Source organism: Diorhabda sublineata, chromosome 10 (assembly GCF_026230105.1).
Source record: "Diorhabda sublineata isolate icDioSubl1.1 chromosome 10, icDioSubl1.1, whole genome shotgun sequence".
In the NCBI taxonomy this organism is placed as follows: domain Eukaryota; kingdom Metazoa; phylum Arthropoda; class Insecta; order Coleoptera; family Chrysomelidae; genus Diorhabda; species Diorhabda sublineata.
In genome coordinates, this window is record NC_079483.1 from 11,172,675 (window position 1) to 11,200,497 (window position 27,823).

At 32.9% G+C, this 27,823-nt stretch overlaps 2 protein-coding genes across 6 annotated transcripts in view; one reads left to right on the top strand and one right to left on the bottom strand.

The window, feature by feature from the left end:
* The first annotated feature begins 290 nt into the window (after positions 1-290).
* Positions 291-25,732, top strand: LOC130449960 (THAP domain-containing protein 2-like). Of its 4 annotated transcripts, none has more exons than XR_008910516.1 (5): positions 300-565; positions 692-881; positions 2,426-2,781; positions 2,834-3,331; positions 25,033-25,732. XR_008910516.1 is itself a non-coding variant. In XM_056788083.1 (3 exons), exons 1-3 carry the CDS (start codon positions 495-497, stop codon positions 2,720-2,722), a joined length of 558 nt encoding a protein of 185 aa, XP_056644061.1. In that variant the 5' UTR covers positions 291-494; the 3' UTR covers positions 2,723-6,999. The 4 variants fall into 4 exon arrangements, 1 of the variants encoding a protein (XP_056644061.1); XR_008910515.1 differs by lacking the exon at positions 25,033-25,732 and adding an exon at positions 6,763-6,999; XR_008910514.1 differs by lacking the exon at positions 25,033-25,732 and adding an exon at positions 6,763-6,999 and having other exon boundaries at positions 296-565; positions 2,426-3,331.
* Positions 7,478-27,823, bottom strand: part of LOC130449959 (calcium uniporter protein, mitochondrial) — a 180,215-nt gene continuing 159,869 nt past the window's right edge. For both annotated transcript variants that reach the window (XM_056788082.1, XM_056788081.1), the window contains 3 exons: positions 23,866-23,998; positions 22,553-22,756; positions 7,478-21,523 (listed from right to left, as the gene is read on the bottom strand). In XM_056788082.1, the coding sequence (XP_056644060.1) occupies positions 21,149-21,523; positions 22,553-22,756; positions 23,866-23,998 (712 nt within the window). In that variant the 3' untranslated portion in view covers positions 7,478-21,148. The remainder of the gene's footprint in view (positions 21,524-22,552; positions 22,757-23,865; positions 23,999-27,823) is intronic.

The window sequence follows — 27,823 nt, forward strand, 5'->3', positions numbered from 1 at the left end:
AAGAGTTTTATATCGTTGAAATAAATTCATGCCAGTTTTAATTGAAATAATTCAAAGTCAAAATTGTAAATTTCAATTTTTTTACTCTCTAGTCCCAAAATTTCTGTTTTTGTTGAGAGTTTAGACTTATTCAGTATACCAAAACCACCCAGAATCTAGAAAATCAAAATCGGCAATTTCAATTTAAAGTTTTAGCTCAAAATAGCCTAATTTGCCTGTACTAAACCTTAAAATTCAAGAATTGAATTTATAGTCAAGAAAGCTGCCATCTATATATTTGGACAGAAAGCAAGACGGAAGTAGCCATCTTAAATATCCAATACTGGTTCATTTTATTTTGGTAGTTGTATTGGTTAGAATGCACGTGTAATTTTATAATCTTTTTAAAAAGATTTGTTGTGAAGTGATTTTGTTATTTATTTATTCCACATAAGTATCCTTAGCATCAATTAGTGTTTATGTGTTGAAACAATAGTAATTACATTATAAACATAATGGTTAGTTGTGTTGATTGCAGTTGCTCTAACACTCCTAAAAATAAATCTTTAGGAATTACTTTTCACAGGTAGGCTTTTTTTATTCACTTAGCCACTATTAATTTTAAATATATAAATCGCAAAATAAAAATTTCATAATTGCTAAGATATAAGTGTAACATAATCGAAAAAATAGTGAGTTTAAATGTTTTTAGTTTTCCTAAAGATAGTGAGAAAAATAAATTGTGGAAAAATTTTGTTAACAAACCAAATTGGACGCCTACAAGAACTAGTGTTTTATGTTCTCAACATTTCACCAATGAATGCTTCGATCGAACTTCAATGCTAAAAGTTAGATTGCATCCAAATGCTCTTCCTACAATTAAAGTTGACCGTTTGAAATATGTAAGTATTATCTTACAATAAACGTACATTTTTATAATTATATCGTATCTACATCAATCTAAAACATAATTTTTAAAATTACACAAAAATCTTGATTAATTTATTGAAAAAGGTATAAAATTACATGAAAGAGAATTAATTGATTAATTGAAATAGGAATGGATTTAAATAATTTTTACTTAATTAATGTTGTCTTTCCTTATTGTATATATTAGACTGTATGTTTATCAATATATTATTGAAATTATTCAATAAAATTCATCATTATGTACCTTCTCAAATATTTAATATCCATAAGTCTTCTCACAATGTTATTCAAGTGAAGTGAAGTAATTGTTGTGTCATGGGTATACAAATAAAGAGTAAATTAATATTGAGATTGCCCCTCTAATACTCAGATAGACCAGTCTTTAAATCTTGTTCAGTTTTTTCTGAGCTGTTGTTTGTTCAATTTTCAACTACCAAATAAGCACTGTGTATGTGATCATGAGTTCAATGACTGTTTGGTATAGCCAGTATTCCATATGAGTCCTCAAGTCTTGTCAACAAGCTTGTGTCAAATCCATAAAGCTGCAGTGGATGTTGAGGTTACTTTATCTAGATGATTGTTCCAAGTAAGTGTCCATGGTGACTCCTAGATATTTTGCTTTATTGGAAACTATTAATTTAGTTCCATTAATGATAGATACTCTTAAATTTGCTGTCCTTCTTGTAAATGTTACTATTGTTGTTTTCCGTTTTTAGTTGTGTTTAGGGTCGTTTGCATCTGGGCAGAGATTATGCTTTCATGCATGCCCTTACTACCAAAACTAGATCATCCTCATGTAGAACTGTAAATCCAGTGCTGCTAAGTCTATTGAGGATTTTGTCCACTACCAATGACCATAGTAGGGGCGATAAGACTCTACTGTAGTAACAGTGAAAGTGTTATCGTTCCTATGTTTTCTGTGTTTCCAAATAGGCAATGTAGGACACTTTCTTTTTTGATAAACAAATTGTTTGGTGTGAAGTGGCTTTCTTGGGAGTGCCTTACTTTTTAAGTATTGGTTTAAGGCTTTTTCTGTGGTTTTTAAGGAAGAAGAGGTGAGGCGATAAGGCTTTGATTGATCTTCTGTCTGCTTTTGGTATGAACACTACTTTTGTCTATTACTATATTTTGAATATATAGCTTAGATTCAGGCTAGCTTTAAACAGCTTCTGAAGATATTCCTTCATTACTTCGAAGTATGGCTGGAAAAATCCCTGTCTGGTGATTTGTAGGACTTGAAGCTCTCATAGCTCATTTGATACTGTTTATTAAAAATATTTTTTGTGTCAGAATTTTGTTTCTCCTGCTAGGAAATTTTTTTTCTTCTTCCAGTATGTTCTTCTGGTTCTCAGCAAGTTTAGTTACTACTGAGCTGGAAAAGTGAGTTTTTAAAAACTTTCTTGTCGATTGTTGCTATGATCTCCTTTCAATTTTCAAAATAGTCCAATTCCGTTAAAATGAATAAATAAATATCAAATTAGGTAATGCTGATTCATATGTATTTAATTTTATACAGGTAAGGACATTTAATCCAGTTCAACTTACATCTATTGAGTCATCTGAATACCAAGATGAGCCTCTACCAGGGCCATCAATCAAGACAGAACCAGATCTTGTTATAAATCCATGTACAGATGATACTCCACGTCAAAAACATTTAGAAAGGAAAATCATGGATTTGGTAAAGAGAGATGCTTTAAGAACCAAACAAATTCGAAAACTTCATAAAATTATTTGGAGACAGAAGAAAGTAATAAATTCCCTTAAGACAATTGTATGTTTGCTAAAAAATAAGAAACTCACTGATGGCTGATTATTTTGACCCAATAAAGGAAATTATTGATGGATTTTTCAGAAAAAAAGTCAAACAGAGTAAGTACGAGCATCAAGTGAGAGCATTTGCAGTGACTACATTTTTTTCCAGGCTCATAATTATGCTCGAGAAACAGTTCAAAATTCTTTACATCACAGGAAACCATTATCAAAAAGGTATTCTTCTATATACCTAGCTGGAAAGTCCTGAAGATAATCGAGAGAAAAATACTGAGAACTATATTCGTACCAAATATTACAGGAGATAGAAGAGAGAATATTGGAGAAAAATGAAGAAATAGAAGAACTCGGAGGAGAAAATATAATAAGGTATATAAAAGCATAGCGACTAAATTAGGCATGAGAAGGAAACCTACAAAAATAGTGTGAGGATAACACAATGACCAAGTAATACCTGGAGAAACCAAATGGAAGAATCCTAGACTTGAAAGCAAAATGCATTTGGCAGTATTCAGAATATGTATCATTATAGATATGTGGATAAAGGAAATAAATTTCAGGGACAGAAACAGACGTATTGAGCCATAGAACTTACCAGTTTTTCATATTTTCATTGAAAAGTTCACCAAAGGCAGTTTTAGTTAAACAGGTACTTTTTTTAAAATTTAATCTAATAACAAATTAAAGTTTTTTGGTATTGTAATAACAAACTTTAAAAATGACTTTTGATGTAACAGAACCTAAGTTTAGCATTTAACTCTTATCTAGGTTGGGAAATGTGATCCGACTATTATTTCTCATTAGTTATCCTAAAAATATTGTTCAATACGATGAAGGGAAAATTCTGAGATAATTTGAGCTCTTACTATTATCAGGTGATTATTTGAAAATTTCTAATTCTCATTCAGCATCCATTTACAGTGGAAACGAGCGTTTGTGAACTGATATTTGATGAAAGAAACTTAAAAATGGACAAACAGCAAATAGCGAAACCTTCCTCTCTATCAATATATGGCTCACTCACCAAATTTAGTACCATGCAACTTCTGCCTCTTTCCAAAAATAAACAATGATCCAAAAAGTTTCAACATCAATCCTGATATATAGATGAAGCCATGACAAGGATGAAATAAGTCTTCCACAAATGCTGCTGAGAGCAGTAAGTTAGATTAGTGTGGGCAACCTCTATCTAGTTGAGTCTTGGTTTCACTCGGAGACTTAAGGCCAATATGTTACCCTTTATTTTCAACGATTTTGAAACTTAGTTAACTAGCTAACTACCCTCCTATAATTTATCCTTGTATAGGCAAGATGTCCTCACAAGTAAAAATACATAGTACATATACACTTCGAACGTTTCCCAGAACAACTTCTTGAAAAAATAATAATCCTTCGACCTCGGAAATTCCAAGTTACCTTTCTTTTAATACCTTCTTAGCCCCTTCAAGCTCCCTATATCCCAGATGACGTGAAAAATGGCTTTTTTCAATTTTTTTTTGTAATCCACTGATTATGGTGGCGGTATATTAGGAAAGTATTTCTAGTTATCTTAAAAGTGAATTTAGTGATTTATCCAGTGGCGTTACTATGGTGGCCTAAATTAGTGAAAAAAAAAACAAACTGACTATGTAAAATTTTTTATATTTTTATAAATGATATACAATCAAAATAACATAAAAATAAATCATACAAAATAAGCAGTGGCGTAGAAGGTGAATATAAAATATGATATTACATTCTTTTGATCCTAGTTATATTCTTCTGAATGAAATGATGTTGAAATAGAAAATCCAACATTTGTTCCTAATGTACAGAATAGAGATTTATAAAAAACCAGTGGCGCAGCAAATGGAATTAAAATATGATTTATTCTTTTGACATATCTTGTGTGTAAAAAATAAATGATAGATAAAGGGTACCAGCATATAAGTAATTTGAACACTAAATAGATTTTTCTGAACACTATGGAAAAAATTGCAAACCAAAACACAGTGGCGTGCAAAACAAAAAACGGAGTCTATCAAACTATGGTATTCATCACAATGTGCCTCTGAACATAAATAAATTGGTGCGTTAGGGCAAATACCACACATATTAGCTGTGTAAGCTCTTTTCTTCTGTTGTTCTGCTCTGCAGTTATACGGTTCGATGTCTTGGTCCACTGCATCTACCTCTCCCATATTGCTATTATAGTGTTCAATGGCAGATGGTTTTTGAAGTAGTAGATTAGTAGACACTGATGCCTGGTAACGATTTTATTCAACAAATCCTGCTGTGAGCTTGGTGGACCACAGGTAAACATCTCTTTTGTCTCTATATCTAATAATCAAAACATCATTTTTTTCGTACAAAACAAGTTTGGTATTTGTTGAGACTTATTTCGGTTTGTTCTTTAGGAACTCCCCGATTGACCCGTATGATCCAATTACGTAAGTTTTTTTGCAAGCAGAAACTCTGGTAGTCTCAGAGACACGTACTAAATGTCGATAATTATTTCTCGACCTTGATCTAACAGTTGCTTGAACAAATAAACCACGATTCTTTCAGACAGTGACAGATGTTCTGATCCGTGGATATCCTCAACATTATATACGTCCTTTCCAAAATACATGGCAAAATGATATGTGTATCCCCACAAATCAGGATGGCTAGGACAAAGGCAAAACATATTAATTCCAAAGCGTGCTCGTTTTGATTTAAGAAATTGTTTAAAATGTAGTCGCCCTTTGTATTATACCAAACACTCGTCTATTGCTACAGTTTCCCCAGGATCAACAAGGTTCATACAATTTTCTTTGGCCCAAGCAAAAACATAACCAAACGGGCATGGGTTTCCCTGGTGTGAAAGCTTGAGGATTGCTAAATCTTAAAAATTTTAGAATAGCGAAAAACCTGTTTCTGCTCATTATTTGGGCCAGAAAACAAAAAGGTTTTGTTCCAATAGTCTCGCATATTCGGATATCGTACTAGACCCATATATAAATTCACCGAAAGAAAATTATACATCTCCGGAACTGTGACATCCTTCCAAATTATACCGTAGACTTTTTGATTACCAATCTCTATGAGGTACCTTCCTGCACGTTCATTCGTCCAATTACATGTTCTGTAGTTCGATTGCGAGGTGAAAGTCTTCATAATCACCAGAAAAAGACACTGTTGTAGCTCTTTTATCCTAAAACAATATTAGATAAAAAATAAAATTAAAAAATATACATAGAAAAGGTCAACATAGACTGTCGTCGCTTTCGCTATCTGTATCAGGACCACTAGGTAAATATTCGGATCCCGAATCCTCAAATGGTTCATCATCACTCACGTCGGACATCGTTACACGTAAAACGCACAAAAAACTATCTAATACTGCAGCACTGCACCGTTGCAAATAACATTTTACACTGCAACCGCCAAAAATATGGATGCGGACTATACATGCGTTTGACCTTGAATCAGCCAAATACTTAGGTGGGGGGGGGGATTAAATTTAAGTATCCCATTCCAGGGTATACTATTCAACTATGATATTATTCCAACGTTTAGTTTAAATATATCATTTGTTGCCACAAGTTACAATCTGGGATATAGATCAATTTGAGCTTGTTGGCACATGTGGCAACATGGGCTTGAAGGGGTTAATATCCTAATAGCATGAAATTAACTTAATCCTCTCCGATATACATAGTACACGTTTTATGAAAAACCAACATATTTACATCCCCCTACCTTTTACATTGTTTTATAGTACGTGAATATAGGCTAGATATAATAGATCGTGGAGAAGTTCATTTTTCTAGGAGAAACGAAGCGTGCAAATTTCTGATGCCTATATCTCAGTAGAGCTACGCTGCTCTTAGAGATTCGGCAAGCGGGAGTTCGTTTAGTTTTACGTTTTGTATATATTGTTTTGTTAGTATATTTGTATAAATAGTGAGATAAAGTATTTTTCTTATTTTCATTATTGTGCTACCTCTTTACCATCCTTGACCCTTAGCCTTGCTCCCATGACTTATTTCCAAGCATTTCTAACCCAGAATAAAGTTTTTTCACTTTTTTTAATTCTAATTCTGCTATTTTTTTAAGGCACTCTTTTGTGTTGTCCTCCAATATTTCACGTCGTTTCTCTCAAGGCATGGTGTAGACAAAGCAGAAGTTACACTCTTGGTAACAGTTGGCACTCAAAAGCAGTAGATTGAAAAAGATTAATTCAAATTTTAACTTTGTTCGCATTGAAATAATCCACAGTATTTTTGAGTAACTTGAAGGTGTAATTATTTATTAATAAAAATATAAATCAGAACCTCTACTAAAAATTTTAAATTGAACTTTTTATTTATTGAAATGTAATAAAACAAATAGAAGTCATCTTAAAAAATATGAATTGCTTTCAACCGGTACCAGAAAGAGAAGGTTCCCTGTAGTCTTGTAGACGCCGCGCGAGCAACGGAGGGTTAAAGCTGTTATTTTTCACTGTCCGTTTCTAGGTACAAAAGGGTTGTTCAAAGGTACATAACCACATATAGCTTGGAACGCAAAATGTGTTACCCACTCCTATCACATAACTTTTTTTAAAATTTTATTTAAGAATTTGATACATGAATAGATACAAATTAAAATAACCCATTGAAATTTTTGCAATAATTATTAAAAATTTTTCTGTACGAAAATTTCTAAAAAATGTTGGAAAGGACTATAGTCTTCCCTACAGAGTAGGGATAAAAATTATAGAGCAAAAATAGCAGCTTTAAAAAGTACTGAAAATAATTTACCCAATTTATTTTAATTTCATTCCTGCTCTTTATTCCCACCCCTACATCATTCACATAAAGGATATTTTCATTTATAAATTCAAAATGGCGAGAAGAAAGAAACTAAAGTATGTCTTTAATAACCAATGAGCTTTTAATTTATATTAATCCTAAAATTAAATGAAATTGAACATATGACACTTTTATTTTAGACAAATATTGTTAAAAATGCGAGTACAACAAAATATAGTTTTTAAAATACTAAATAATCAAGAAATATATCTTAGACTATTTCTCCGATAAATACTATATTTGTTAGAAGTATGCTATATTTTTTATAGCTTGTTGGCAACCACAATCACATCCCCATGACATTTAAACTTCTAAAAATAGCCTCCAGCTTCAATAATGCAGTTGTAAGTAATGTTATTTAGATGGAAATCAACAAGTATTTGTTTTCTCACTGTAATGGCTTGCTAGTTATAAATTTCAATGCAACGATACTAAATCAGCGCCACAGGAACACAGCAATCTCAATCTGCTAAGACAGAAGACTGTCATAAAAGCTATAACGGCTGAAAATGTGTAGTCTATGCTAGTGCATGTCCTACTGCATCTGGTTTGTGATGGTTGCAAGATCCAGCTCGTGTAGGCAACTATGGAGCGGACTCATACTTGGTGTGGCGGGCATGGCAGAGATGTATGGAGGCGTCTGGCGAAGATTAGATAGATCCCGTGCTTCTCCCACCAAACAACTGCTCCAACTAAACTGGCGCGAAATCCGACTAGTGACCAGACACTGCCATCTCCAGACCATGGGCATTACGGACGAATCAGAGTGCGGTTGGTGTATGAGCCCTTTACATAGCCTAACCTAACCTCACAATTTGCCTAATGACATGAAAGGGTTCAGCCCAAGCGGCTGGTCGGCTTCAGCTCTCTTAAGTTGGCCGGGACAAATAATTTTTTATTACTTTCTTTTTACTAAATCGTTTTTTCTTGATTGTTCGATCAAATTTGATGTTTGTTCTTGATTCTTCGATCAAATTTAATGTTTGTTCGAAATTCATTTTTTTATAAATTATCAAAACTTCAATTCTTAAGGTAATCAATTGAGTTTTTTTTATTATTCTACTCAGTCAGTTATAGTTTGTTCGGTCAAAAAATACGTTTGTTCGATCGTTTTATTCTTAATAATTAATTTTTCAATTCTCTAGCATAAATCATGTTCCAATTATCATTTCTACGCATGAGCGCTTATACAAGAATACGCGGTTTATTCGAATTTTGTTCGGCATTTTTGTCTAGAAAAAAAATGAACTTTGGTTATATTTATACTGCATAGAACATATAACATGAAAAAAACATTTTGTTTAGATTTAAAAAAAATTTTCATCATAACAACTTCAATTTCTAGTAATTTTCAGGGATTTTCTGCTATTGACACAGACTTTCGAAAGCGTATAAGCCAAATAAACTCAAAATTCAGATTTAGTAAATGAAATTACATGAAAATCATAAGTAAAAGTGCTAGAGAATTGAAAAATTAATTATTAAGAATAAAACGATCGACAAACCTATTTTTTGACCGAATAAACGATAACTGACTGAGATTAAGTAGAATAATAATAAAAACTCATAATTGAGTACCTTAAAAGCTGGGTTGAGGATAAAATTTTGATAATAATTTATAAAAATATGAATTTCGAACGAAACTATTTAGTAAAAAAAATTATTTGTCCCCTCCGACTTAAGAGAGCTGCCGGCTTCTCAAGAGACAACGGCCTTTGGTAACGTTAAGTGTGGCACGACGGGCCTATGTGCTCAACGGCTCCCGACCGCCCACAACTATGAACGTAGTCATGACAAAGATAAACTATTTCAAAACAAAATTGATAAGTGTATAAAATATATTGTCTCAATCTGCAAATGTAGTTTATTACAAACTATTATCAATTATTACAATTTAAATACATTTGAATAATGAAATAGGATAAAGGATTGTAGTTTTTTTTCAATACATGATTGTAAATCTAGATTTCGTAATTCTATTTCAAGCTCGTAAGAAAAAAGGTTTTGTATATCTCACAATCAAAATCACAGCTGTGTGCTTAAATTTTACATGTGCTTAAAAGTGCGTTAGTACTATAATTAAAGCTTTGAAAAAGAGACGAAATAGATTCGCCTCTCTTACATTGTATAAGCACCAAAAATTATGTGTTTGAAAATAATGACACGAAAGTTCAAAAATTAAAATGACACTTATTGATGTTGTATATATAACACTGATTAAATCACAGTATCCATTTCTCCGAGTAGAAACAAAAATATTCCTCCTTATATTCAATATCTTGTTCAACCTATGTAACATGTGAGAATGATACAACTCTTGCCTAAGCTTCTATGTCTTTATGTTCATCTACATATCTAAAGAAGTATAGGTGAGGAAAGTATCCAACTTTCATAAAAATTAGTTTTTCTCCTAGGAAGGTACGCCTCTGTTTTGTAGCCCGAATCGACAGCATACAGAGGTCTCTGTATGCTGTACAAGATAATAGCCACATTAGTGTACACATCTGCGCAGAAAGTGCATCGCTACTTCTGCTCTTCAAAACATAACCACCGATTCAAAGCTGATTCTGGAATGTTACTAGGTACTTAATGTAATTGCCAAAAGACGGTAGAGAAGCTCTGGATCTTTAGACATAGGGGGCTCAGGGAAATGAAATTGTCGAGGACATCACCAAGCTTGGAGCTACTGAACTGCTAAAAGAACTCAAATTCGTAGTGAGCTGTGATGAATATTTAATCGGAAGTACCTCCAAAAACTTTTTACTTCCAATACATACACATCTTGGACGGCACATATTTACGAGGAGAAATTCTTAATCTATGGATCTTGGTTTGATACCATAGATGTCATCAGCACAGCAACAAAAAGTTAAGAGTCTATTTTGTATAGAAGGTGACACAGCATGGATGCTATGTGGTTCTTATAAGTATACAAGTAGTCAGTAACCAAGCCATATTTACTTTCAACTACCAGCCTCAGATGTTTTGAATATTTTTTTCACATTTGAGTATGTTGTTATATTGAAATAATAAATGTTAATGGTAGAATTATTCAACATATGTTTTTTTTTGAAGCCACATAACATCTAAGAGGCTTATAACCTCGATGAATCGTACCTTGTTCAATTCTATCCAATTGAGAAGTTTTCTCAAAATGTTTATTCAAAGTATCCACCTTATTTAGTACCTTCTGGGTGACTGGTACCAATCTATTGTATCAAATCACTATTTCATTATTGGTATATTTTCGTTTCTTTTCAATGATTTTTATTGCTTTGAAATTTCATTTTAAACAAATCTGTTTCATTAATCAGAGAGATATAAACTAAATCTGTTTATAACATAAGTATTTGAGACAGATTGAGAGAAGTAAATAAAAATTTTGTTTTCTTATAGCTTTCGTTAAAGACAGATTCAGCCATTACAAAAGTGGTAAAAATTCAACATCCTACAAGTAAAAGAACATTCCGAAGTATTAAAATCTATACAAACACCTTACAAATAAGAGATTCTTGAATAATGATAAATCCCAATTCTTCATAGTTACATTTGAAACCGTATGTACATAGATTCAAAAAATGTGCAAACGGGATACAAACATTTATTTTGTATTACCAGTGGTATGTACCCATTCGTTTTAAACTGTGCCATGTATATTCAATTGTATATCAACTGAATTATACTTATTTTTCAAAAATAAATTCGAATTAGAGTTGTTGTGAATATCAGCATCAACAAAAATGCTGATGCTGATCTTTTATACTGACAACATGAATGTGTTTGTTGGAGGCTTAAAGATTGAACCAATCGTAGACAGTTATACAAAAGATCACATAAATTAGATATTAGCTCAGATCGTTTCATGGATTTCTACTCCTACCCCAACATCTATTAGAACTAATATCAACCTGTGAGGATTTTCGATTCACTTTCTTCAAAACTTAATTGAAAATACAATTTTTATCAATTCATGCATTCTCAAGAGAATAGAAACATTATTGTCCGTTTCTATTGGGAATTATTAATCGATATCGTTGTCTTGAAAAGAATAGAAATCATTTCTAATGATCACGGAGACCATGTCTACCAAAATGTGCTTTACCAAAAACTATAAAATTATAATAAGTAGACAGCAATGGAAAAAATGCAGAGGCTATTCTACACTGATGTAAAATGGACAAGTAGAAGACACAGGAACCAAGTTCGCTATTTCAAGGGGCTCAGAACATTCTTAGTACCAGGTGGAAACATATGCTCTTTGCTCAAAACGTACCTGCTGCAATGCAAAGATATTCATCCTATCAGCAGAGCAGCCCTACAAGCCTAAACTCTTATAAAATTGAATCAGAGTTAGTATAGAACTGCTTAGATTCTTTGAACTGAATATGAGCAAACAATAAAGTTACTCTTACTGGATTACACAATTCCTCTCATATGACCACAAGCTTCCATAGGTTTCCCAAGAAGCCATCTGGTATAAGTCATAAAAAAGTGAGAAAACTAGTAGAAATCAGAAATATGGAATGAGACCCCAAGTCTGAAATAGTCGAAAACAATTCTTTTCTATTCCACTAATTGGTCTCAAAAGGCCGTTTCATTGAACATTGATGAGCTAAGGAGAGTTAGTAGTATGAGATACTGTCCGGTGAATTATCATCTGAAGAACATCGGAGAAACTCCCGATAGCTTATGTTGCTTCCGTAAAGAACCAAAGAAAACCGCCGAATACATCCTTTGCGAGTGCGAGGCAATCCATAAACACTACGGTACTTACATTCGAGTTTTTTAAAGCCAGAAGAGGTAAGCCGCTTAGCCACCAGGCAGGTAACACACTTAGCAAAGTTATTGCTAAATGACTGGTGGACAGTCTGGGGTACACAATAGGTCAAAGTGTTAGCAAAGTACATTCATGACCTTTCGCCCTAATTCATCTATTCTAAACCATTTTCGAATCATAAAAGCATTGTAAAAGTTACTCATTATTTTTGAGTCATTAAAAGCAGCCAAAGGAATATAGAATCATGCATAGTCGGTTTGACGTTAGACCTTTTGCCAATTTCTCAACTATGTAACTGCTCCAAGGATGTTAGTGATTTAGTACTTAAAATTATCGTCGATAATTACATAGAAATATTGCAGAAGAGAGTTTAAGTGTACTGTATTATTAGATGTGAAGGGTAAGATATGTTTAATCCTCATCAAGAAAATAATGGTATATCTGAATCAGCATTTTCATCAAAAATTAATAAATCATGTGACTCTAAACTTTTGCCTGGCTGAATCATGGTGGTGAATGAAGTACTATTTAAAAAAAGCCACAAAAGCATTGCAAATTGGTGGTATAAATAACCAGGTTATGTGCTTCAATTACCTCGGAGTCAACATTACCAGTAGCAGAATCCTAACACAAGTAGTGGCAACTATAAAATCGACCAAGTGAAAAGGGAAATTACACAATCGGTTTTTCGAAGAGAGATCATTTAGCGAAATAAGCATCTGTCAATTAAAGTAAGAATCTACAAGTCATAAACTATTTTGGGGATCTAGATCACACTTTGTCTCCGTTATAAAGTAACAATTATTGATTTTTTCGTAAAAAAAATTAATAATTTCCTATAATTGGTCTGTTTGTTACACTGTTTTCCCACTTTATCGAAAATTTCTTGAGATGTATTTGCGGATTTTTATTCTAGGCACCTCATATATGCTGAAATAATCGATGCATTAATAAAATTCCCCCAAGCTTATACTGCGTCTATTAAAAAATGGTTTTAGACTGGAAAATAATTCTTTGCATTTAATTGAAAGTACAAGTACAGAACAAAAAACTATTTTGACAAAATATGCTAATATACCGGTGTTATCGTAAGTAGTCTCGCGTGTTATAAATTTACGAGCGGAGTGGTACATGAGAATCCATATCGCTACCAATCAAACCACTCCCTTTGGTGATCGCTCTCTTATGAGAGGATCACTGGCCCTGGTTGTGAAGAGCTTTCAGTTGTGGGCTAATGCTCTGAACTTCATTACAACTATTAGTTTTAGTCTTGTATATAACTGTCTTTGTAGAGAATATACTTTATATGAAAAAAAAATACAAATGAATTAACCGATTGGCAATCTTACTGATGTTATACAATACAATTGAACATCTAACTACTATCTACTTCAGTTTAATGGTAAAACAATATTGTGTACTAAAATTTTTATAAGAATATTAACAAATAACTTCCGATTTTATAATCCTCTTACTTATTAATTTTATGTTATGTAGAGGACGGATTTTGTGTTATAATTTACCCTACAAACATTTTTCCATAGAATTAAATTCTAATCATTTCGAAAATGTGAATAAGTTTTCAACAATATTGATGACACTACACTAAATATTTTTTGTTTACTTATAAGACTATTCTACAAAATCGTACTTATGTACAATTCTTGAAAATTATCAGCAATAAAGGCGACCATAAACTATTGTATACATTTTAAACCAAATTATTTTTTAACAACAGTTGCAGTAGTCAAACGGTTTGGTTTATTTATTAAACCATTTTAATTTCACATAGGTAGGGAAATAAATAAATGAACATTAGTTATTTGAAATTTTCTTACAAAACTATTTGAGTGTCACAGATTTGTCTCAAATTAGTCTAGAGTAAAATGATGTATAATATGTAGGTAAATACACCAAAAGTACAAACACTAGTTTATGGCAGTTATCACTAATAGAAGAATCCTCCAGAATAATTGATGAGGTGTTTCCAAATTCAAGAGATTACCCTTATGAAATAATGATCTTATACAAAATTTCCTTGGATCATCCTCTTCGGAGATATCAGCTCTGTTTTGTTTATGTCCATTGACTCACCTGATGGAAACCATTAGGATCTGTTAATCATATGGTTGGGTGGTACAAAACGTTGTTTATTTTACCTTGTGCCTCTCGGATTACCAAATTTGTCTTATATTAATGTGACTATGAAAAATCATAAATTTAGCTACCCAACTTGAAGATTATTCTATTCATTTATGGTATACGATCCTAATAGGGACCCACATCATAGTTAATTGATTCCAAGTGTTCTTTAGATACTTGAAGTTCAATTTACGTATCAAATTACGTACTTTATTATATATTTATGTGACTCTAACGGCCATACATATAATTATTTGTACAACTGGATATAAGTATTTGAAAGCGGTCTGTAAACAGACTCAAGTCTTTAATAGTCTGTCATTCGTCGAATTTAAGTAATTATTTTATTATTTAATAAATAGTTCATTCCAAAGTAGTTTTAATATTTTAATACAAAGAATGTGGTCAACCATCATTGGTTAGCCCGAATATGTATTACAAGCCCTAGGATGTGGTGAGTAAAGTAAATATTGTAATTAAGAAGATGTAACCACCGTTTTTTATTAAATTATATTTATGAGGTGGTAAAAATAAAAACCCTCTGCATATTTGTTATCAATTTTTTTTATTTAATGGTATTAAATAAGGAAATTACTTAAAATGTCAGTTTATTTAAAAAAATTTCTTAATCTCAGGTTTTTTCTAGAATCAATAATTGAAGGAAAAGAAAATACTTTCAAAATCATGATATTTTCATTGACTAATGAATTATGTGTTAAGAATGGAAGAAGTGAATCTTCGCTTAAAAATAAAAATAAAACTGAATTTCATCCGAAATAGCTTTTAGAGGTGATATATCCAAAGTAGTCTAAGGAAATTTTGTTATAGAAAAGACCCATAACAATATACAGGCAATCAATTGGAATTTGTCGCATGAATTTAGAATCACCTTATACAGAGTTATTTCATGTCATATAACGAGATAATGTTTGTCTTTTATTTTTCTCTATTGAATACAAAACGCAATTAACTTTTGTTTTTGTCATATATTCTGATAGAAATGACATTGTATGCATATACCGAGACCTTTTAAACAGTCAATTAAAAATCTGAATTGTTAATTAATAGTGAAATCTGATTGAAATTTGTTAATGGTGATATTCATACTGAACACTACTACACATCAACACTCACAATAACACGGTTAGGTATTTTGAACTCTCTGGGGGAATCTGGTTCGTATACAGCTCAAAGAACGAAACAGGTTGTAGTAATTCGCCCTTTATTTTGTTCGAGAAAATTAAAAATACTTTATTTAATTGAACGTGATTTGTATATAACAAAAAAATAAGGTTATGTATCAAGAAAAAAAAACAATGTCGCTTCACATGCGTGTTCGATCTCGATGCATTCTTCCCTCCTGCCATCTCGCGAGTGTCTTCAGAGATTCATGAGTAGCATTGCAATCATACTTTGCCTACTAAAGAGTGACTTTTTTACCGGTATCTTTTTGGCAACACTGTTTTTGACAAATCACGCGTGAATCGTGTCTTGTGTCATTGTCAAACTTGTTCAGTTTGGTCAATAATTTAATCATGAATCGGCTTATGAAAATTCATGTTCGGTTAAGAGAGTGCATTGCGCACTTTTCCAATTTATAAGCAATTTGGTCGGTCAACTGAGGGAACTGTTCGAAAGCTTGTGACTAAATATCGAACCCAGTTTATACTATTAGGCATTAAACCAGTAACAGGCAAACGTACAATGAGGGCCGAAGAAAATATTGCGGCTGTATCCGCCATGATCTTGAAATGTCCATTCGCCGCCGTTCGAAGCGAAGTTACTCCACTGCATGGAAAATTTTGCGAAATGATTTGGGTGTTAAACCTTATAAGATATGACTGGTGCAAGAATTGAAGCCATACAATCTCCCATAACGTCTAACATTTGGTGAATGGACGATGGAAAAGTTGGAGGGAGATAAACTATTTTATCAAAAAATTTTGTTCAGTGACGAAGTTCATTTCTGGTTGAATGGATAAGTCAACAAGCAAAATTGCCGCATCATGGAGTGAAGACCAGTCAGAAGCATTGCAAGAGCTACCAATACATCCCGAAAAAGTCACTGTTTGGTGTGGGTTATACGCCGGTGGCATCATCGGGCCGTACTTCTTCAAATGCGACGATGACCTTATTTTTAAATAGGAAAATTGAACATGCCTTGCATGTGGTTCAACAAGACGGTGCCACATGCCACACAGCACGCGAAACAATGGCCAAATTGAGACCCGCCTTCAGTGAACAGTTCATCTTACGTTTGAGACCCTTCATATGGCCGCCTCGATCGTGCGATTTAACGCTTTTGGACTATTTCTTGTGGGGCCATGTTGAGGCTAATGTCTACAGGGATAAACTAGAGACGATAGACGCACTGGAAGCCAATATTGAAGTATTTATTCGTGAAATACCGGCCGATATGTTGGAGAGATTGTGCCAAAATTGGACCTTGAGCATGGGGCTATTTAAAGCGGAACCCCGGCCAACATTTGCATGAAATCATCTTCAAACATTAAATTATACTGATCGTTCTATCGATTCCAATGAACATTTCAAATATTTTGTGTTTTTTTCAAAATCAAATCCTATACCTCTTGAAAAATCACTGATTATTAGGCAACCAAAAGTGGACTACATTTAAATAAACTACGAGGGCAAATCACTAAGTACGGACAGGTTGTGTAAACGTGAATGTTGGTGTGATGGTAGGACACACCATGTTCATTATAAATTTCAGTTTCGTTACATGAAAAACAACTGATTCTGTAGAATAGCCTACATTTAATTAAAAAAAATATAATTTTAGTCAAAACTACTTTACAGTCAAGCACGTTAGGAAACTTTAAAAAGCCTTAAATATTTTAAACTAAACTAATTTAATAGAGATATTTCTTGTATAAATAACGATTACATCCTCCATGACGTGAAAAAATTAACTCCGGGTATATACAACAACTATATAGCTTTAAAATTTGGTCGATTAATTTTTTGTTTTTTCAATTTCAATTAACAAACAATTTATAAAAATAATAATATGATGATCCTTATGATAAATAACTATTTGTATATACCGGGATTTTTTATAACATTACATTATACTAATGTTTGAGCTTTCAAGAACATATTTGTGTCTATAAAATCTAACAATCATCTGAACGTGATCTCCGTTAAAATGTATAAATTTTACAATATCGAAGTGGTATCTACACTAAAAAAAATGTTTCAACAAGTTACCTGGTGGCTAAATCACGAAATTCATCTGGATTTATAGCGATTAATTTGAAAAAGTGGAAAAATTCAGCATAGAAATTTTCTTACAACTGAATGAATACATACATATTTAAATATAGTCGATCAAATTAATTTGTATCTTGACTTCACCAATTGTAAACGTTCATAACCAAACTTTTATGATTTACGTTAAAAAATATTAATTTTTATAAATGTTAAGTTTATTAGTTTATGAACGTGATGTTGCAGGACTATGGCAATTACACTAAAGTGTACTATTTCTAATATATATACTTATTAGGGGACCACGATGCTAATGGGGATTTAATTAAGCGTCAGATACCCATTGGGTTGCAAAGTTCAGATGATAAGTTAATCTGATCGTTTGCATGATGCGGGTGGTCGTAGATAAGGGTTGGAATAAAAAAAAAGGATTGAGCGCGTCAGATTTTCTAATGGGGTATTAAGTGAACCTCATTCATTAATCATTACCACAGAAGTGTAATGCGAACTCGCGGCCATTATTATAATGTGCAAAAGAATTCGCTATTTTGAAATACTCCAGCTCGTTAGATTAAGATTCATTTTTATGTCCTATACTAATAATCTGCCGATTATCTAGAGGGGTTCAACAAATCGGACAAAATATTTTTTTTTAATTTTTTCATATAAATCTATTTGGTTGAGCGCCGTAAGGCATAAAAATGATAGAATCTCGGAACCCGGGGCCAGTCAATGAATCTGTATAACAAGTATTTGATTGCATTATTAAAACCTCAAATAAAAAAGTTGAAAAAAATTACCGATCTCGATAACAACAATTTAGTGAAAATTGTGGGGAGTAGGGGGATCAAATGTTTAAAAAACAATTTTATATGTAATAAATTATGTTTGCAGTATAATGAAGTTCGTATAATATATTTACATACACGACAAAGTAACAGTAGCCACTTCGTTAGTTCCTATCATTTTGATTATTTCCTGCGTTTCTATGACGTTAAGATAAAGTTCAATTTAATGCAGTGTACATATAATTGCAGTTTCGATAGTTCGTGGCAACATACACAGAGGTCGGCATGAGTTAGGTAACGCTCATAAGTTTATCAAAGATGTCGAAAAAATTAAAACGAAGCATGTTCGTGCTTCAGACAGTAGTGCCTTTATTATGATAACAGATGCTTTTCGAGTAGACGCGTTTTCATAATTCGCCGCTACCGAATCGTTCAACAGTTTGAAAGACGACGTACCAGAAATTCTTGAAAACAGGCTCTGTTGCCGACGCGCCGCGTTTTGCACGAAAAGAGATCTGGCTCACGGTCACGTGACCTGACATCCTGTGATTTCTTCCTATTGGACATTTTCTAGAAACGCGTTTTTGCAAGAGAACCACTCATCCTTCCCAACCTCCGAATTATAATTGAAGAAGAATTTGAAACTCTTCGTAGACAGCTTGATATGCTTCGCCAGAACTGCTTTTCCATTAAAAAACATTACCTTAAATCCATTGATTAAGATGGGCATCAATTTGAACCCTTTTTTTGAATCTATTTCGTAATTTCTTTCAATAAATTAATTTTGACGCTGTATTTGTTTTTCTTTTAATGCAAATTTGATGCCTGACTTATACCGACCTCTGTATAAATTAAGTAGTATTCGGAAATTTTGACCTGCATTGAGCTATATTTTATTTCTTTATTGTTATTAGATTACTAAAATTGTGTTTTCCATATTCTTTATTTGACAATTTTTTCTAGAGTTGGACGTGTTCTGTATAAGTATTGGATTTAGCAAAAAGACTCGATACTTGCAGAAAGTCCCAAAATGAAACACAAAAAAAAGCAATTGGGGTCGCAAAATGAGGGTAAATTATACATTACAATGCTATAAGAACAAGTCGAAGGTTTCTTGAGAAACTAATTAAAAAAAATATTTCACTGAGCAAAATAAAACGTATACTAAGTTGAGAGTAAGCGTTGTTAATATTCCAACTTATATTCACTGTTACCACTTCACCAACAATCAGAATTTAATTGTATGACGCGCGTTTCGATAACCAAGCTCTCTCTATGAAGACGATAACTTAGTTAGCGAACGTGCGTCTAACATTGAGTGCTAGTGTAGCAGTAAAAATAAAATATGTAGGAAATTCGCTGGTATGGCTTAATCTCGCTTGGGATGTATAGTATATTCATTCTGTAATGAAAAACATTGTTTGTCTTGTATGAATCACATTAAAAAACTTTATTATAAGAAATTTTCTAGTCACAAAGTTGCCCTATTTTGGGTACTGGAGTCGAAAAAAAGGGGATAGTTGATAAACTAACACAGAAAGGAGCACAAACATCCCAAGGGACCAGAGCAGTTTTGTGGAATCGTCAAAGATACAATATGGCAACACAGTACGGTTAAGACAAGAAAAAACACTAATAGGAAACTAAGATCAGAAGAGTTTGGAATAGTTCATTGGATACCTCAAGAATTTGAGGACCAAAGCAGTTTTTTGTAATCATCAAAGATACAATATTGCAACAACGCTGTAGGGTTAAGACAAGTGAAAACACTAATAGGAAACTAAGGTCAGAAGAGTTTAGAAGAATTTGTTGGATACCTGAATAAACTGGGAACCAGAGCAGTTTTGTGGAATCAATCAAAGATACAATATTGCAACAATACAGTACGCTTAAGACAAGCGAAAACACATTAGGAAACTAAGGTCAGAACAGATGGTAAAAATCTATTGGATACCTCAAGAAATTCCTTCAGTGATATACAAAGGCAACATCTATCCAAATACTTGCTAATTGCTAGACACTACACGATCTCAGGACTTCATAATTCAAAGAACACTGCATAAAACATGAGGATCTTCCTAAATTGAAGCCTTTAGACATTCTAGCATTTGCTTAAAGATCAGGAAGAAAATAATAGTTTGGGACAGCTCTTGGAAATTTAGTGAAGGAGAGAGCACAATAGATCTTTCAAGTATCAATAATGAATCGTGATCCAATCAAGTTTCCTAGTCTTGTTTTGATATTTGATATGTTTGCAATAACCAAGACAAACTTTGAACAATATAAGTACCTTTTGGGCGATTTGAACCCTTTATAGCATGATATATAACGTTTCCAATTTGTCAATTATTCTTTCAAAATAATATTTGAAAATATTAAGTGTTCACTTTTGTACTAGAGTAGTTTTATAATTTTTTTCCCGATTCTTGCAAAAGTCACTAGCCAGGTACAGAAAAATGGATGGAAAAAGTTGAGGGGATGGCGAAATGCAATGTCTAAAAAATTATATGTGAGAAATGACTCGAATTTGAACTAGTAAATAAATAAAAAAAATGTTTCTCGAGACATTAGATACAAATTAATATTTATTGGTTTCTTTTGCTTAACGGAGATCTGTTCTTCATAATTTTAAATCTACAAATCAATAAATAACATAATAATAACGAATTGAGAGCAAAAAAACCAACATTCCTCCTTATCAAAGGTATTCATCATTTTTTGGGTTCATTTTGCACAACACATTTCGATGAATCTTCATTAGTAGTCTTCGAATCTTCTGTGGGTTTTATATCTTTAGAAACTAAAGGTTTAACACTGGGATCTAAAACAACTTTGGGTTGGGTTGTGGGATCGTTGACTAAAGTTACCGTAACATTGCCTGTTCCGGTTGAAGCTAATTGGGAGGACGTCTGTTTAGGGGGCAACTTCAATTTCAAGGGATTCCTTAGTTTCTTCAATGTGTATTCTATTCTAGCAGCTTCTTGTTTAAGCATGTTGTATTGCGTAATGTCTAAACCTATTTGTTTAGATTTTTTATGAATTACCATCAAATGCTGTCTGTTCCTGACATCTTGTAAAATGTATTCCTAAAAAATATACATTGAGTGGTAAAAAATCAAGAAAAATATGAAAAAAATTATTTCTTGTAGGGAGATCCTGGTAACTACATGTTATCTATCCGAAGTATTTTTGCATATGTTTGCAATGGGAAGGTATCTAATAGGGTGGAGCGAGAAAAAAAATTACCTTGTTTTAATAGTTACAAAAATTTGCGTTTAGGTTCAAATACAAGGACCATTTTTTTTAACCTCCGATGCGCTGTAGACGACTGCGAAGCTCTCGAACTATACACTCTGCCATTATTGACATTCAGGCTTCAGTCGGCGTTGTGCTACAGCCGCGTAAACATGTCCGCTATTATTGATGCTCCCGCCAAGAGTGAATTGCGAAGTGTGATTCTGAAGGCAATAGTGTTGCAGAAATCCATCGGGGAACGAGTCGTGTGTATAGGAAAAACTTCATGAGTGATGGTGTTGTGCGTGAATGGTGTCAAAAGTTTAAAGATGGCCGTAATGATGCATTATGAAGGGGGCCAATGACGCAGATCTGTCGTTTTAGATGCCCTGGTTCAACGAGTAATTACACATGACAAAAGTCTGTGCGAAGTTAGTGCCAAAAAATCTGACTCCTGACCAAAAGCTCTTGCGTCAACAGGTCTGCTCAGATTTCCTTGAAAGATTAAAGAAAGATCTGCTTTGAAAGGGACCCGATTTGAGTCGAAGGAAGCTGTAAAGCAAAAAACGGCAGAGCTCCTAAAGGCTTTCACCAAAGAAGACTTCCAGCACTGCTTCGATCAAAGGAAAAAACGTATGGAGAGGTGTGTGGCGAGGGAAGCGGAGTATATTGAAGGAGAACATTCGAATGTAGAGTAATTTTTATAATAAAACCCTTTTTCGTAACCAGTCTCGTTACTCTATTTTTCCATAAAGCTCCTCTTCGAAACTGATTATATAATTTTATAAAAGCCGTAACGTTTCTTTTTCAAATTTTGTTTATAATGAAAATAAAATCTAGTAACTAATTTTTTGCTATAAATGAACTAAAAATGAACCTACCTCTTTAGTGAGAACAAAATAGGCATAACACGCCATAGCAGTACCATAGGTAACAAAGTATGTAACAGGTTCCATAATATCCCATGAGTATTCCCACCAGGTTAACCTGGCCAAGATACCAAATTGGACTGACATCAATCCTAATCCCGCCCACGCCAGCCAATTACCTTTCCGATAGGCAACTAATTCAATATCATTTTTTAACTATAAATAAATTGAAAAAACAATTAATGCATATTAATAAAAAATTATCATTATTATAAAGAAATTATTATTATGCACCATTTCCTAAAATATCTTTTGCTGAAAAAATACACTGGCTGACAAAAAAAGTGAACACTAATATCTGTTAATCCAATTTCAATAACACAATGAGTGCTTCTTAAGTGTACATTACACTACTCGCGAAGTTGATCGAGGTAATAAGCTAGTGAAGAGACCATGGAAGTACTCTTATTTCCGTAATAAACCTCGCCACGCGAGTTCGACTTCAAGCAACATTGTAAATGTTCACGATCCTTCTAACAATCCAATAAGTACTAATGCATCTATGGACGATATTATTCCATTGAAATCGTTAAATGTTGTCAATTCAAGTACCAATTAGTAATGTAACTTCTTCTTCACTTCAAATTAATAATGCTTACAGTCATACTTTTAATATTACTACTACAAAATAAAAATTAATAGAAGTTTTGTTGAATTTTCTTAAGTCTACGGACGTAGAAAAAATTTTGTTATTTAATAACACTATTTTTCTAAAATTTTTGCATGTTTATTTGTTGGGCCAGGTACTTCTCGGACTATCGTCGTCCACTATGTTTAGGATTAACCAATAAATACGGTAAATTTGTCATGTGTTATTCATGAATTAAATATCCTTGTCAAAGGATAGTTTGTTGTTGTTTTTCATCCCTAAGAAATTAATTTCTCCGGAGTTTAGTTAGTGAAAGAATTATGGACATGTTTTATTGATTATTATTTGAACAATGTAATGGAAAATGGTATTCAACGTGTTTCTCAAAAAATTAAAAAAAATACCATTCTTGGATCGCACAACAGCTCATATTAGAACACCATGGTTGACGCTTTAATGTCTGCATACAAAGCTCAAAACTTATATGATCGTTCAAATCCACTTGAATTTTTCCTCGACTTCTTACCTGCAGTCGGTCGGTGATGAATATGGAGAGAGTTGTCGTCAAGAAATAGAGAAAGATGATTCATTTTCGAAAGTAAATAAAAAAATACGGTTCATGTTTTATTAATAACTAGAAATACATACAAAACTGCTTTTAATGATATAGAATTACCTGTTCTAGTGGTAATAATTCTTTTTTGATTGTCTCCAGTTGAGTCACCAGTTCTTTTTCCTTGGAGATCTGATGTTCTTCGACATGCATTGCTTCGTACAATTGGCTAACTAAATTTTTGATGTCATTAAGTCTGTAAATAAAATTTACGATTATTTATTACAGTAGAGTATAAATTAACAAAATTATAGTTAGGAAGTATTTAAATTGATATTTCGTATGAGGAAAAACGTTGTTAAGGAACTCAAATTAGGGTAGAAACGACAATAGTGGCAACACTACGAAAACGGACCAGAAACTGGTATTATATGGATCTGGTATGTCACCAGGGTAGCATTAATGGAATCTTTGGACTCGATTTTCCTTCTCATTGTCACTGATCATTTGAATTTAAAATTTTGCGAACTTGTTAATGACCGATAATAATATCAGAGTTAACGATTTCCTTTCGGAAACACGGCCCGAGAAGTGGAGTCTACTATATCGGCGCGGCGGCTAGAATAAATTAGAAACTTGATAAATATTTACTGCATGAGGATGGAGTTAAATTCACACAAACATTTTTCATTTTTCAGTAGTCGGACTAGGCGAGACAAATGTTTCACAACTAAATTTCTACCACGGAAACGTTCGAACCAATTATGCAAGTTCCGACAAATTGAAGCATTTTCACCAAGAACAACATAAATTGAAGGGCAATTAGCCTATCATAAAAATGTAATCTCAATTGCCACCTTAAAAACGTGAATGAGTTTGTCTCAATTAGACTAATGGATGTCGATATGGCGTCATCAACACCATCTACAGAAAAAACTTTTTAAATATCGTTTCAATAAAGATTAATTTTTTTTAATAGAATTAACACTAAAATCCTTTTGTATTAGTATATTATTCAACGACAAAACAATGATGGCTACTACTCGCATATAAAATATTATTACATTACTCAATAATTCGCGTGACTGACATACAGATGGCACTGCCATTGTCAAATTCATATGACGTTTATGAAGTACCAACTTTCAAAAGACTATGTGTAGAGTTTCATGACATTTCGATTAATCAGAAAAAAGTGACAGCCATTTAAGTGAAGCTACTTTTGTTATTTTCAAAACAATCAGTTTCGTGTGTTAATTCATCATAACATAAAAAAACTATTTGTTATAGGTTTGCTGAATTTAAACGTGGTCGCACAAACACCGATAATGGTGAACGTTCTGGTCGTCCAATTGACGTGGTTACTATAGAAAACATCAAAAAACTCCACAAATTGGTTATATCTAATCGAAAATTAAAATTGCTTGAGATAGCTAAGACCGTGAAGATATCACAAGGCAGTGTGTATTCATGAACATTTGATCATGAGAAAGCTTTTTTCAAAGTGCCGCGTTTACTAACTGTCGATCAAAAACAACAACTTGTTGATGATTCAGAGCAGTGTTTGGCCATGTTTACACGTAATAAATCAGATTGTTTGCATCGATATGTGACAATGGATGAAACATGGATCCATCACTTCACTCCGGAATCAAAACGATCATCATCTGCCGGTGATGCACGTTCAAAGCATTCAAAGGAATAACAGTCAGCTGGGAAGGTTATGGCTTCTGTATTTTGGCATGCACATGGGATATTGTTAATCGACTAAAAGGGAGATACACTCAATAGCGAATACTACTTAGAGTTATTGAATTGTTTGAATGCACAAATCAAAGAAAAACGGCCTCATATGTCGAAGAAAAAACCGATTCACAAGTCGATGGCAGAAACAGACGTTGTTCGAATTTGAAAGAACCACTTCACGTCATTTTATTATATTATATGAAAGTTAAAATAGTGTAAGAGTATGATACATATGTTTCAAACACGCTTTTGTTTTTTTATAACGTGAGTTCAATCGACTGAAATGGTTGTAAAAACTATACGATCCGGCATCACGGAAAGCACTTTTCATGCTAAGACAATTTTTCTCAAGCTACATAAACCGTTTTAGTTGAGTCATTAACCTTTGCATATTCTGGCACAAGACCAAAAATCGCAAGTTCTGTTGTCCCCATTTGATTTTCATGTCTCATTTCATTTGTGGGAAAGCAAATTTTTTTTGGTTGTAGCCTGTATTTTTGTCATCCTACCTAGAATTGTTTCACTTCCACCGTCGTTGTGGGAATGGAAAATTTTAAATATTTTTGGATTAGCACGAATGTTTTGTACGCATCTTTTCATTCCGCCCAATACAGTGTATTCAAAAATTAACGTAAGGTCTTACTAATTCGGTATCTATAGAATAAAAAGGTAAAAAACCTGAATTCGATATAAAAATGTTATTTTTACGTTTCTTTGGTCCGTATTATTTCTAATATCACCTCCGTACATATTTTATCACTTTTGTCGACGTAGAAATAAAACAATACATTTCGCCTGTTATTGTTACAACAAATGAGAAAGTTTAAGCAGAGAAATATTTTTTTAAATAAACAAAAACGGATTTACGTGTGCAGTTTGGTGAAAAATGAAATTTTCCGAGGTTTAGGTCATGTCTCTGATGTAATCCGTCAAAATTCTATATAAATCTGACACATAGATTAATTTTAATATGTGTATAAAGAAAACTGTTTTCGTTGTTGTCAGTCCGGTTAAATTAGTTCAAAAAATAAGAGTGGAGCTACATCAATTCCCATCAAGCTGAACATCAGTAAAATAGTTTAATATACAATTGAAAATAAAATTTGAACGTTCCCCATCATTTCCGTGCATGGAGTTTTTCGCAATTTTTAGCAAAACGGCGAGTTTTATCATAAAAATATTTTAGAGAACCATAAAATTATCTACAAAAAACGTATCAATACTTTTTTTCCTACGAGCCACCGTTTCTGAGATATAACGATTCAAAAAGTTGTAGAATTATTTAAAGGTTTCACACATAAATTTTTAACATTAAATTTTTTGCAGCACCTTTTTGTTTACGAGTGTTATAAAATCTTAAGTAACAAAAAATTTTAAAGTGAGTTTTCTCACATTATTCACTTTTCGAGTTGTGCCAGTTTTCTTCCAAGGTAGCGATATGTTTGAAAGAATATATTAAAGTACACATACTATCAACTCGATGGTTGCTCGATAAAAAAGTCAAAAAGCTTTATCGATTCGCTTTTGAGTTAAAAGTTGGACAACTATCGTTCAAGCGCTCAATTTGTACTGCATTGCATTGAAGTGCGCGTACAAACACTAAAGTTGGGTTTTAAAGTTTTTGGGTTCTCTCGAAATAAAGGGACCTACCATCATAGATTATGTCGAAATGATTTCATTGAAACTTTTTTAATTTATTCTGCATACGCTGAGTTTCAGGGTAAATCTTACATGTATCATGTGGAATGTCCCATTTAGTAATTTGTTATTGAAAATAGGAAACAGAGGATCTTCGTCTCCTTGTCCTCTTTTCATTCTTCGAATAAAGGGAATTACTGGCCAGAGCTCTTCGATTAATCATTCTGTACTGTTAATAAGGAATGAGGACTGATCGATATCCCATCGACTATTAATTGTCTGTATGCGTATTCTACACAACTAAATAGTTGAGACGAGCTGAAATCGTGGACGCCCATCGATTTCGATGGAAGTTTTGTATTATGCGCCTAGCCTTAAAGCCCTCATACACTACCGGTAAACACGACAATCTTAACCGAACAGTTAAAATTTTATGTGCAAAATTGCTGCTTTTAAACACACATACACTGTCGGAAAAGAACTTCTGCAGTTGTGCGTTGGTTTTTGCTTTAAAAAATCTTTATTCCACATTATTGTATTGGCCATTTTGCAGAACGATTTTGTTTTTTCACGACGAATACCACATACACTAGCAGATTTGCACGAACAGGTTAGCCTGCACGGGTAAAATCTCAGGTCATGTCGGAGATGAAGAAAGTCGGTTAACATCGTCTTGATTGGCCCATACACTAGTAAT

What these genes read in the sequence shown, in the direction of transcription:
- LOC130449960 (XM_056788083.1), top strand. Translation starts at nt 495, where the DNA reads ATGGTTAGTTGTGTTGATTGCAGTTGCTCTAACACTCCTAAAAATAAA. An exon ending in TTAGGAATTACTTTTCACAG is followed by an intron (nt 566 to 691) that starts GTAGGCTTTTTT and finishes AAATGTTTTTAG; the next exon opens with TTTTCCTAAAGATAGTGAGA. An exon ending in AAGTTGACCGTTTGAAATAT is followed by an intron (nt 882 to 2,425) that starts GTAAGTATTATC and finishes AATTTTATACAG; the next exon opens with GTAAGGACATTTAATCCAGT.